The sequence below is a fragment of the Sapajus apella genome, unplaced genomic scaffold (genome assembly GCF_009761245.1).
Source record: "Sapajus apella isolate SASKATOON/1434 unplaced genomic scaffold, GSC_monkey_1.0 scaffold18, whole genome shotgun sequence".
NCBI lineage: Eukaryota > Metazoa > Chordata > Mammalia > Primates > Cebidae > Sapajus > Sapajus apella.
Genome location: NW_022436958.1, coordinates 4,481,417 through 4,495,846, shown reverse-complemented (window position 1 = coordinate 4,495,846; position 14,430 = coordinate 4,481,417). Strand labels below are relative to the sequence as shown.

Here is a 14,430-nt window from a genome sequence, read left to right as displayed (position 1 = left end):
ATCTTAATTTTTATTTCTTAGCCTAAAGTAATGATCTCTCAGGTGCATAATTTAAGTACTCAGAAACTTTTGAAGCTTAATGAGTATACAACATAGCACCTGGATATTTACTATCAACACATTATAAGCTAGTGTATTGTGATTTATCAAATAATAATCTCTCTTCAGAGAAAGGACATCTGTATATACCTAACTTCTAGCCATAAAGAAAGGTTTACACTAAAAATCCTGTATCAATAATTATTGTAAATATTTATATAAGTAGTTATCAGAAATCATAAGTCATGAAGACTAAAAGATAATATAAAGTTGGTTGATTTTTGAGGAAAAACTGTATTAAGAATAAAAGTTCAAGATATTAAAAGTACAATCATTGCTTTTAACATTAGTTGAAATTTACTTTATTTTTGTATTTTATTATAATAATCTCCAGGCTCTGAAGATCAAGTTCTCTACATTGCTAATGACACTGATATCCTGGGTTTTATATATCCATTCAACTACAGTGGCGATCATCAACAAATTTCTCATATTGAACATAATTCAAGAATAACAGGGATGGATGTATATTATCAAAGAGATATGATTATTTGGAGTACTCAGTTTAATCCAGGCGGAATTTTCTACAAAACGATCCATGGCAGAGAAAAAAGGCAAGCAAACAGTGGCTTGATTGTAAGTAAACACCATTGTATATTTGAACGTCCATACCTTTCCACTACCTACTTTTTAAACAAAATTTATTATAATATCTAATCATAGTAACTAATTAATATATTCAATTATTCCCTCAATATCCTCCATATATAGATATAAAGTATTTCTCTACTCCTTTGTTCTCATAGCTGTACATGATTTATTTTAATTGCATGATTTTATGTTTTCGCTTTAATGTATTTGACTTGTATATAATGTAGAATGCTAATAAATGTTACCTAACATCTCCAGAACATCTTTTCATTTTATATGAAAAGATGCTTTACAATTATTATGAACATAAACTTTTTTATCATTAGATGAGATTGGGTAACATCATTTTATTTTGAAATTAGAAAGTAGTGTAATGCAGGGAAAATTGTTTCTCTTCTTACATTATCAGAAATATACTTCTACTCTAGGGTAGGGCATCAATTCAATAGTGTAACTATTTCTTCTGACTCCTGATAACTATATTTCAGGAAATATCCAGAAAAGAGAAATATTGTGTACTTGTGTATGATGGACATGTTGATAATAGTGGTTATTATTTTTGAGAAAAATAAATTGAAACATGTGTTTATTTATGGTTGTAGATTATCCCTTTTTGTTTTAGGACATGTCAAGTTATTGTGTGTTCTATGATTTTAAGTAACCTGAAAGGAAAATGACAGATAAATACTTATTTTTATAGGGCTTGACTTATTCCTATACAACCAAAAAGTCAAGTGCTGTCCCAGCAGGATGTAATTGAAGCTTTGTATTTACAAGAATTCAGATATTCCTATCTAGATATCTTCACTACTTCTTCTACTAGCATCTACCATAAAGACTTGAACTACATAAATCTATTTGATGCAAATCTGGAACATAGTTTAATTTTATCAGCAGGAGATGACTATATGCTGGTTTTAAAATAAGCTATTTTAGTTTTCAAATTCAGGTTTGGATTAAATTAGATGAAACCTATGAGTAAAAATCTATGCAAATCAGAATTGTTCAATTCCTATTCCCTCAAACACAATAGCTACTATTAACTTTCTTTGGCTCTAAAACAAAAATCTGCTTGTTGAAAACACTGCTTCTATGGCAACATGGCATCAGTTGTTAATGAATTAATAAAGACTATGTACTGTCAAAGAGATGATTATTTGGAGTGATTATGATTACTGGCCGAGTTTGAACCCTGTTGTTTACTGGCCTCTTCACTTCTTGGTACACTTCTAGGATTCAATTTACATATTAGTATGTTAACTATATACTAAAATTAATTGTATATAATTATATGTAACTAATAACATACATTAGTTATCTGTATTTTATATACTAGTGTTTAACTTTCTGGGTACATAGGAAGTATTATTTAGATGCTTGCTATTAACAGTAGAATGATACTGTTGATGGTGTTGACATTAATAATGATAATTAGAAAAATGTTCTGTGCTTCATATTATCACATTAAAATTATTTGCATTTTTTACATATCTGCATTTTATGATTGCTAAACATATATACATATTTAATTTTGACATAATTTTTCAGAGAAAGGCATTTGATTTTACTTAGTTTTGTGCTTTGGGGAAATTGGTCGTCCTTTAGTTCAGGGGTCTCCAACCCCTAGGGCACAGACTAGTATCAGTCTGTGGCCTGCTAGGAACCTGTCATCACAGAAGAAGGTGAGCAGTTAGTTAGTAAGGGAGCATTACCATCTGAGCTCTGCCCCCTGTCAGATCAGTGGGGGCCTTCAATTTTCATAAGAGTGCAAACCCTATTGTGAACTGCGCATGCGACGAATCTAGATTGCAGCACTCCTTATGAGAATCTAATCCCCCCACTCACATCATTCATAGAAAAATTGTTTTCTTTCAAACTGGTCCCTGGTGCCAGAAAGACTGGGGACCACTGTTCTAGTGAACAGAACTCACAAAATTTATTGTAGATTAGAAGCTAAATTCAGTTAATGTTTGATAACTAGGTTTTTATTCTTATACACACAAATATATTTATGTATTTTATTCGAATATTATTTATTTATATGTGTTTATTTTTACATATTTTATTGAACTTTATTAATGTGTTATAGAATCTTTCATATTCAGTGACAAAGCTATTGATTAGACTTATTTGAATAGGATATAAAACTTTATTTACTCTTTTAATAATAGTGATAACTTGTGTTATATCATCCAGACTTCCTGTGTGTTGCTTCTGTTTACATCTCTCTGTTTAAATCTGCCATGACTAACAGCATTCACAAAGAAGAAAAATGGGTAACAGTAGGAGTGCATTCTCCACTAAGGAGCCCATCATAACTAACTAAATGCTGTAATTATAAGTTTGGAACCTCTGAGCCATGAGTTTTACCACTATAAGCCAAATTTCATAACAATTCTAACCAATACATTATTTTTAAAAATACTTTAGGACTACACTGATAAATGCAACTATTTAACTTTGCTTTTGAATCTTTTTGTATTCCTGATATTTCAATATTATAAAGACAGACTAAATCTATTATTACCACCTTAATGAATAATGTGAATTGTAGAGCAATTAACTTCAAAGAAATATCACACCTCTGAGTCTCAGCTTACTCATCTGAAAACAACTATAATATCGAAGTACACAATTTCTACAACCCCTTTGAGATAATAAATATATTTGATTTCCAGAAGATATATGGCATATTATATATCTATCCAATTATTATCTGGACAATTTGTGTTTATTCCTCTGAAATCTGTCTTATGTATTAATAATTGATTTTCTTTCTTATGAATTACTCTGCCATGTAAATACTTGTTCTTCTAAGAGTAACAGGCTAGTCATCCCTTAGTTTAATGAGCATGCAATCTAATTCATCTTCTAAGTTTTGACACAAATATTAAATAATACTGATTGAGACTTCCCCATCCCTTGAAAAATAAAACTCTGGATTTTTCCCTAGGCTTATTATGGCACATTGATTTCCGTCTCTGAATCAATAGACAAGGGAGAGAAAAATACACAAATCAAGCTATGAATACATTAGTTGTAACTCCATTATCAGTGAATCAAATGGAGGAATTTAGCCATGTGATAGCAGGGTATTTTAAAAGCATACTCTCAGATACAGAAAGTGTTCTAATAGTTCCATTTCCATAAAGAGTAGAAAACCTGTTGCCTCAAAAACTGGAAGAATATTATTCAGGAAACTAAATGTTAACCGAAGTCCATTCCAAAAAAAAGATAATTTTCCACATGATCCTGTTTCATTTTTGTGGAAATTGTGATGGGAATATTTTTGTATAATCTATGAAAATGGTTAGAACACTGATAATTATTACAAATTAAAACTTCAAATGCAGACTAAGTTGTTTATAATTAGAAATACTTACAATTTTCTAATCCCTTCGACAAAAATAATGGATTTTTTTTCCTTTAAGAAAATAGATAATTTAAAACTTAAAAGAGTGACATGATTTAATCTATACATAAGGCATAATGAGACTTCCTAATTTTAAATCCAGTACTCAGAACAGAGTATAAAAGCAACAATATGCAACAATTGTACCTGCTTTTAAGCAATCTATCAGTTTTAGTATGAGATGCTATACAGAATAATATATGAGGGGAAGCACTATAAAGTAGGTTAATATTTGGAAAATGCAAATAACTTTAAAAGTACAGATTAAATTTTTACTACCAAAAACCTAAATATTCCTAAGCAAAACAAATGTTCAGATTTATCTGATCTATTTGAATTTGAAAAGTAAATATGAGATATCATTTTTTGGTATATTCTCATTTTTGTAAATAGAATGTTCAAGATAGACATGCTTATTATTTTACTAGTTAATAATCATATATTTCTCTCAAAAAGTTGATTGGGCCATTTTGTTTTCCTGGAAAGCTTTTAGCAAAATATCTATTTAAGTTATTCTTGACAGTTTTCACTAGTTATAAACCTCATATCCAACATATGGATCTGTGTATATCAAACACACACACATACAAAAGTGCATAGGTGTGCATATGCACTCACAAGTAAGTGTGTGAGTGTGTGTTTACAAAAATTTTGGCAAACACTTTAAAGTCTTGTTTTAGAACATTTGGGTACTGGTAAAAATTGATAGTCATCTGAGTTCATTTAAACCAGTCAACAACTACAATCATTTATTATGATTACGTGGAAAAAATCTAAAACTATCAGATTATTACGTCATTACCATTTAGTGGTATTATTGTTGTTAATTGCACAAGATAGGCACTCAATAATACATATTGACTCAAGTAAATAATTCTGTATCAGTTATGACCTAGTCAAAATTTTGCTAAACAGGCAAAGAGATAGAAATTTGACACTTTGCTATAATGGATTTTAAGTTCCTTAATTAAATAATGTTTACCCATTAAAATGTACTAATGATAATTATATGAGTGTACAATTAACAATGCTGAAGAAATTATTAATCAAAATGCATCATTTTAATGGGAACCAGCCAAAATTCATACATAAAGCTAATTTAAAGCCTGCTTTAAACTCATAAATAAATCAATACAGAAAATGCCAATTTTTAAAAATGTATTGAAGTAATTAAATAATGAACTATGAAAGAAAAATTCAGATATTTCAGGTCCCAAGATAAGATGAGCAAAGGCCAATTTGAAGAGAGGAGATTTGAGCTGAGACCTAAAAGATGAGAAAGAGGTAATGTTGTTGTATACATACATATGAGTCATGAGGGGACATGAATCATATATATATACACACACACACATATATACACATGTATACACACACATATATGTGTATATATATATATATATATATATATATGTTCATTGTTGATTCCTGTCCTTCTGTCATAACAATGACTTGAAGATTTTTATATTAAGCCTGTGGAAAATAGAGTAGTCATTAAATGAGATTACAGAAGCAGATCTGGGAATATTTTGAGTTCATTTTGGGGCATACTAGTTTGAAGAGAGGTTTGAGCTGAGACCTAAAAGATGAGAAAGAAGTAATGTTTTTGTATTAATGTATAGATAAATTAGATAGATGCATGATAGAATAGATAGATAGATATAGATAGATAGATAGATGATAGATAAATAGACAGATAGATAGATATGGCAACAATTCTTTTATGTAGAGAATGGCTTAGGTGAAGAGAAAAAGACAAGGAAGAAGATCACCTTGGAGGCTATTGTGCTCCAAGTTAGAGATGATGATAAGTTGCATTATTGTAGTCTCAAAGGAAATACAAAGTGCTAGACAGATGTCGAACCAGAAAGTTTTGCACATAGATAAATATGGAGTTGTGAAAAGACTCTAGGCTGATAACTAAATTTTTGGATTACACAAATGTGGATACTGTTAAAGGTAAACTGTGGGTTTAGTGTTAATCATGTTAAGTCTGTGATTGCTTTAAAAGATCCAAGTAGGATATCAAGTACTCAATGGTGTATTCAAGGCTAGATCTTATATTTCTGGGCTACAGATACACATTAAAGAATAGCAGAATAGAGGAGATATATAAAACCATGAATCCAGATTAGATTACTGGCAAGAGTAGAGAGGAAGAAAAGAAGGACTGGAACCAAGCTGTCAAGCAAAATTAAAATGATAACAAGGAGTAGCCAATGCATTAAGGGAAAATAAGAAGATAAAAAATTACAAAAACAGAGAGGAGAGTATTTTGAGAAAGAGATTGGGGTTATAATTGTAGTGTACTTCTAAGAGATCAAGTGCATGAGGACAAAGAATTGTTCAATAAATTTGGTGGCAGAGGTTAATTAGGGACCTTAGAAGTTTCGGGTACATGGAAGAGATGGAAGAGGCAGACATCAGAGAGAACATGTAGGTGTGAACTCCTACTCCTTTGGAAACATCTGGAGATATTTCTGAATGTTACAACCAGGAGAGTACTGCTGGCATCAAGTGGGTAGGGCCAGAAATGCTGCTTAACACACTGCAATGGATACAATAGTCCCCCAACTAAGGAAGTATCCTGAGAAAAATGTTGACAGCAGTGGAATTGAGAAACCCTTCACCACAATATCAGCCTCTCCAGCCAAGCTTTCAGTAGATACTTTTTAAAATCCTGTCCTATTAATGTAATAATAAGCCTATAACACGAAATGATTCTAAGGTGAATCATCAATGTGGTTATTATTTTATTGGTGTTTTAAAATTTCTTTTTTATACCTCACCCATTCATTCTCTTTTGCTTGCCCCTTTTCTTCATTCCTCTTCATAATAGAATACCCCAGTCTCAGACCTTAGTCCTCTCCTCTCTTTCCTTACTTCCTTACTGAGCTCACGTAGTTTCATGGTTTAACATGCTAAAATAATTGGTATCATCTCCTGCCCAACTGCTTACTTCACTTTTCTTTTTAATCTATGAAAAATCTAGATACTAGCATGCCCCTAAATAAACTTCACATAGTATCCCCCAAATCCACTTCTATAATCTCATTTAATGACAACTCTATTTTCCACAAGTTTAAAATAAAGATTTTGGAGTCATTAGTTGTTGATGATTCCTTTTCTTCTGTCATAATTTATAAATCAGGCAGTCTTGTTTAATACACCTTCAAGTTATGTCCAAGAGTTGGCTATCTTATATTAGCTTTCCTGAAAGCACCTAGGTTTGAGCCAAATATCATTCTTTTGACTTAGTTTAGTAGTATCCTAACTCCTCTCCTTGCTGCACTTTTCACTCACAATCCAGCAGCCAGAATGCCAAAAAGTGAAAATGATCTTTTATACCGTGTTTCCTCAAAGTCCACAGCTCTCTTAATAGATAATCGATTCGTTCTGTATCATGCATTTTTTTTTATAAATTTGCATACTCATTCATCTAGACCATTTTTAGAAGCTTGATTAAGCTATAATTGTCAAAAAATAAACTACACATTCAAATATATACAGCATGTACAATTTCAAATTTTGACCATCACCACAATCCAACTAACGGACATATATATGACCCCCAACTCTTTCTGTATGGTCATCTAATTCCCTTAGTAACCTATTCCCCCAGACCCTGCCCACTTCTCTCCCATTACCAGGAAACCACTGATTCGTTTTCTGTCATTATATATTAGTTTTCTCTTTCTAGAATTTTATGGGCATAGTAAGTCTTTTTCACTCAGCACAATGATTGTGAGTATCATCCATGTTGTTGCATATATCAATAAGCCATTTTCTCTTTTGCTGAATAGTATACTGTTATGTGGATATACCACAGTTTGTTTGGCTATTTCCACATTTATGAACTTACATACTTGTACATCACTAGGGTTTTTTCAATATGTAGTAGAATTGTATCATGAAAAGTCATTTCTGATGTTCACTTTGTTCACGTTTTGAGACCTTGCTGTGTCAGCTAATTTTATCCATGTCTTTGATGGTGGTGGTGGTGGTGTTTTGGATATGGAGTCTTGCCCTTTTGCCCAGACTGGTGTGCAATGGTGTGATCTCAGCTCACTGAAAACTCTGCGTTCTTAGCCTCACAAGTAGCTGGGATTACAGGCACCTGCCATCACACCCAACTAATGTTTGTGTTTTTAGTAGAGATGGGGTTTCACCATGTTGGCCAGGCTGGTCTCAAACTCCTGACCTTGTGATCTACCCACCTCAGACTCCAAAAGTGCTAGGATTATAGGCGTGAGCCATCACATCTAGCCATCTGTGTCATTTTTTTATGATTGTACTCATAGTATGTATATAATATCCTTCATTTAAATACTTATTTTTTGAGAAATGTAATTCGTTTGATTTTTTCTTGTTATTGCAATTAATGTCTTAGTAATCATCTTTAAGTGTTACAAATCCTGTATTAGGTAGTTCAGACATTTTGTGAAGTGAAAACATGAGATTAAAGAGTATTCAAACTTGATTTTAAATAAGTACTTTCAGATTGCCTTCGTAAGGACTACTTTTTAAAAATGATCAGCAATATATAAATACAAACTTTTCCTAATGCTATTGCCAAAACCAGCATTGCCATACCAATAAACTTTTGCCATTTGTTTTTGATGTGCATTTTCTACATTATATGTGAGGTTTGAACACCTTTTCTTATGTTTTATTGACCATTCAAAATTCTGCTTCTTCCAAGGGTCTCGTTTTCTTCTATGCTCATTTTTTCCTTAAAGTGTTTTGTTTTCCGTAAGATCTTATTATGCACTATTTATGTACTGTAAATACTGAGTTTTTGTTAGATATGCACCCCTACACGAAAACATTTCCTTCAAATGAATTTGCTTTGTTTCTGATGGTTTTTGCTATATAGAATATTTACTTTTTATGTAGTCTGATCTGACTGTCTTTTTCTTCAATGCTTCTAGACATCACATCATATTTAAGAAAGTCTTTATCCAGCACATGCACACACTTTCTATTCTTTCTTTTAATTCTTTTACTTAATATGTACCTTTCTGATGTATCTGAGTCTGTATATGGTTTGATATAGGGATTTAAATTCTTCCCTAAATATTAAATAGTCTTTCATTTCTCTAGTGATTGAGTAGGCGTTTCTATTTTCCTGTGGTACTAAACTCTCAAAACATATGGGTGAGTCCCCATCTTATTCGTTGGATCTCTTTGTGGACCTGTGCACCGTTAACACATTTTAAAAATATACTGTAGCATTATGGCATATCTCTCTATATAAACTCCACAGTTATATGTCTTCATTTACAAAATTACTAGAAATTCTTTCATTTTATATTTCTAAAATAGGTTTAGAATATTATTAGAAGAAAAAACACATTAGAATTGGATTTATATTGCATTGCATTTCTAGATTAATTTGTGAGAAGTCACATCTATTATTAAATCACTATGACAGAGATCCTAATAATGAATCATTCTTGTGTTTGAAGGGTTATAGTATGTCATCCATAATTGGCCTTAACTGAATAGTGAATGTTTTTATAACCATAGTAAGAAATGTATGGTTTTCCATGAAAGTTTAACTTCAATGATAACATTTTTTTTTTTTGCTAAATATTACCTAACAGGAAATGTTGGTATGTATCTTTCTCTCAAACCTTAAAGAATAAAGTTGTTGTATATACTATGAGAGTTGAAAGAACAATTATAAATTCTATGGGGCAAAATGAATTCACAAATAAATATTTATATAATACTTATATAGCCTTACCAGCATCTATTTTTTGATGTTTTGATAATAGCCGTTCTAACTGGTGAGAAATGGTATCTCATTGTGGTTTTTGAGATTCCATATTTTGTCTGCCTCTGTCTCAGAAAAACCTAGATTAATCTTCCACGCTCTTCTCCCTGGAGATCATTAAGTTTGTCTCCTCTGGTTTTGCTGTATCCACTTTTGAACCCAGGCCCAAACCATTCTCCACACCATAGCCAAAATATTCTTAAAACATTTATCTCATCATCATATGTTCCTAAGTAAATCCTTCTACTGGATATCTATTAAAAAACTATTGGCTTACAAGCCTCTTAATGACTTTCAGCCTTGTCTCCCATCACATCCCTCCCCTTTCCTTACACAGCTGAAGACAAGCACATATATACCCCCAAACACAAGTTTTTGTTCCAGCCATACATAGACCATATTTCACTACCAAGAACGCAACTTTTTCTCTTCCCTTCAAAGTCATTTATGAGCTATTTATTCTGCCTTCCTTAATTTTTCCCAATTAACCAAAGCTCCTTTATTAAAAAGACACCACTTTTATTATTATACTAATTATCACCATTGAAAATGGTCTTGATCTTGTTGAAGCATCAGAGATTTCATCCCATATAATGTGTTTTCACGTCTTCCAAAGGCCGTGAGTGACCAATTGTTGTCATTTGAAGGGACAGGCTCAAAGATGGAAGAATGTTAATTTTATGCCTAGAAAGTAGCCTACAGGGTCATCCCTTTATTATTCTGGGTTCTGTTTTGACTTGGAAATTTTATTGCCTATTTAGAGAGTAATGAAACACTAGGAAACTATAATGAAGCTGACAAGAAAATGATATATGAATCTCAGTGTTTCCTATATTTACACAGTACATGTGCACACACACACATATTCACAATCTGAATGAATTTGATGGATGAGAGACACTGAGGTATAAGAACACTATTTTTGTGTATATCACATACATCATATACATACACATGTAGACCTGCTACAAAGATTAACATTCCTGTTGATTCACAAGGAACATACCTAATGATTCTGGAAACACACTGTCATTTGCTTCTCTGACTCTTTTCTCTGTGTTTGTTGCTGTCTTCATCCTCTTTCTGAGAGATAACATAATTTATTTATTAAATTCAATTCCTTTTGGTTGCAAACCAATTATATAAAGAAGTTACATAGGTAAGAGAAATTATTGAAATAGGTTAGGCATAAGCATTGGGAACACAGGTGATAGAGACAAACTGAGCGCATCTAATTAAATGAGGGTGCAGCAGCTAATTGACTCTTCTATTCTGGAATGTTAGCCTGGTTTCCATATACCAAATTGAATAGTCTTAATTTAACAAAAAAAAAAAAAAAAAGAAAGTTAGAATCTACTTATTTCTTTTAAATTTTAACTTTAATCTCCTCCTCGACCAGTTGTTTTGATAGGTCTACTCCAACTCCAAATTATTTCTCAAATGTTATGCACATTTAAATTGTAATTTTCAGAGGTATCCTATTTCCATATTTCCAGGTCATTCACATATGACAATGACCTGGAAATAAGGATGTAGAATAATACCAGAATGACCACCCAAACACCAACACATTATTCACTCACTAACTAATGCCCAAAAATGAACAATTGCCATAAGATAGATATTTAAGACTATATGAAATGCAGACTTGTGCAGAATGGATAATATTTCAAACTATTACATAATTTACTGTTTAGAAGATAGAGATGTTCACAGATCATCTAATCCAAAGTCTTTATTTTATACACCATATCATATAGAAAGAAACCAGGACTAAGATTTAAATCGAGTTCTACTGATTCCAAATTTAATGTGCTTTCTAATATTCCTTGATATCTTTGTTTTTCTGATAGTGTGAATAAAGGTTTAGAAAGACAGTCTTTCATTTTATGGAGGGCAGCGGCCAATCAGAAATAAAGGTTAAAGAACACTGAAGAGGCTAAAAAAAATGAGTAACATAATCACATATATTACTGAGACTTTAATTCAAACACAAATTTGGTCTTTTTCAAAAATCATCGGAGAATTATGTCTGAGGCTTCTTTTTCATCTGATAGGAGTTTATTTCAAGTTGACATGGTTCTAATGTAGATCATTGCAACCTTAAAGTTACTCAGATCCATTGTTCAGTATAAATCATAAATAGAAGCTAAAGTCTTCATCTCTGCAGTAGCGTTTTTAATCTTGTACACATTGTGTCTCTAAATATAACTTTCATTTGGTTCTTTAGGATTTCTTCACTGCTTTATCAGCTCCTTGACATGTGAAATATCTGGATTTTTAATAACTTTACTAAGTCAATAGAAGTTAGTAATATTTAGAATTTATGGAGTCATTATTTTACTTTCACTCCTTGGAAGTGAGTCTGATTCATATTTTGAGGAGTAAAATGTAAATAGGCTTTTCATTTAGTATAATATCACACAGATACACACACACACAATTTCTTGAGAGTGATTTTACATCTTTGTTTTAATAGAATTCCATTGGGAGACAATTAACTTTAATAAAATGAGTCAAATTTTCTATTTTTGGATGTACACCAAGATGAAAAAAAAGCACAAATAAATAAAACATGTGACATCACCTCAATTTATCCTTGTGCTAGCTAAATTTTCTTAAAGTATATTGCTAACTATAAGCAATTTATTTAAATAGACAGCAGTATTTTTATGGCTCAAATGCTTGAACTCCCCTGTCACAGGTTTTTCTTTTATCCTGTTTTGAAACAAATGTCTTTAGTGACTTACATATTCAGTTTATTGAAGCTGGAATTGTGGCAGATACCTTACAATCTATGCCTATAAAGGATTAGTAATTTAAACTAGTAAACTTTAATTTTGTTACAATCAAGCTGTCACTTTTTTGGTAAGATGTAAGGGTTTCATTCATTTGACTAATACATTCCTGCAAAGAAGAATGCCTCGGGTCTCAAAACTGGCTGTATATTTAGAGAGTTTATTAGAAAAGAAATCACTTGTCTCAAGAAAGCAGTCAAAATGTGTCTTCCACTCCATACAATAAGATGAGAAATGCCTTTTGTTGTCAGGAAAGCTGCATGCTTCTCCAGTCTCTCAAACAGGACACATTTAATTAGTGTCTCTATTTCATGGGTGCGCCTGTCTAGTGAACTAGCCAATGGAGCAAATGAAAGTTTTATACTTTCTTCGTTCCAGTGTACTATGTTTGTTTCGTTTCATGATTTTTGAAGACAGGTAGCTTAGCTCTTCTGTTCTGTTTTCCCATGTCAGTCTTCATTTCCACTCTCAGAATCTCAGTGTACTTTTCCTGTGTTTTATCTTTTTTTGTGTTTACCTGATTGATTTTGGTACCTCTCTTTAAATAAACTGTGTGATCATAATATCAAGATCCAACAGGGATTTCTGCCTTTCATCCTTCAGTGAACATCCATTCAATATAAGGCTTCTTTTTATGTGGTTAATATTCTTCAAAATTCTGGTTAAGATGTGAGTGGTAAAGATTATTTCATTTCCTTAAAACTCAGTACAAAGGGTGATTTTCTAATTTGACCATAGGTTGAGAGTAGGTTAATAATGTTGCTACCTTCTGGTGATAGTGGTCGTCTTCTTCCTCCTCCGCTCCTTTCTTCCCTCTTCCTCCTTGCTGTCCTTTGTTTTGTTTTGTTATACCCTTTTTAGTGTTGCAAATCAGTAAGTATTTAGTATAATATGAGTCAGTGAGGATGAACACCTGGTAACATCTTCACCTTCTGCTATCATTCTTTGAGAATCATCTTGTCATTTATGATATCGTAACTTTAGGTTGAATTAATTGCATGTGCCTATTCTTTACCCCATATTCTAACTACTTTAAGTTGTTACTGGAATGACATTAGGGATTCCTTGTTTTAAGAGCAGGAGAATAAATGTATATATTAAATGACTCTGCAAGTCATCAATATCTCTTGTACGTATAATGAAAATAAGATTTTTCTTACTTTTTCTAATCTATGTTCTTTGCCCTAGAAATGTGACCTAAATTTATGCTTCTACAATTCACCATTAGTAAAATCTTCACCAGCCTGTTAAACTGAAAAAGTATCACTAAATCAAACTTCTGAGTGCTCTACGAACATTAGGAAACTGGGTTATTAATTGTCATCAGTCTAGGTTTAGAAGTCCAAAATTGAAGGATGATCAGATTTTTTTTTTAATTGTACTTTAGGTTCTGGTGTACATGTGCAGATCATGCAGGGTTGTTGCATAGGTACATACATGGCAACGTGGTTTGCTGCTGAATTTTTTTTTTTTTTAACTGGGCAGTTTCTTTAATGGGAAATTTTTTTAGAATGAATAGAATGAAATAAAAATACTAAATTCAATGAAAGTGGAACTTGCATGAAATATGACATATTTTTTCGAAGATACCATAAGGATTGAAAATCAGGTGTATACATTTACATCTTTCAAACAGAAAATAGATAAATTTTTTATGCTCAATCAGACAAAGGGCATTATAAGTTTTGTGTCATAAATGTTCTACTATTGTTAGAAAATAACACATATGCTTCAACAGGCTTAACACACCT

General features: G+C 31.8%; 1 protein-coding gene across 2 annotated transcripts in view; it reads left to right on the top strand.

Moving 5' to 3' along the window:
* Positions 1-14,430, top strand: part of LRP1B (LDL receptor related protein 1B) — a 1,894,725-nt gene that overhangs the window by 1,769,769 nt on the left and 110,526 nt on the right. For both annotated transcript variants that reach the window (XM_032286208.1, XM_032286207.1), the window contains exon 77: positions 434-675. In XM_032286208.1, coding sequence (XP_032142099.1) covers positions 434-675 — 242 coding nt within the window. The remainder of the gene's footprint in view (positions 1-433; positions 676-14,430) is intronic.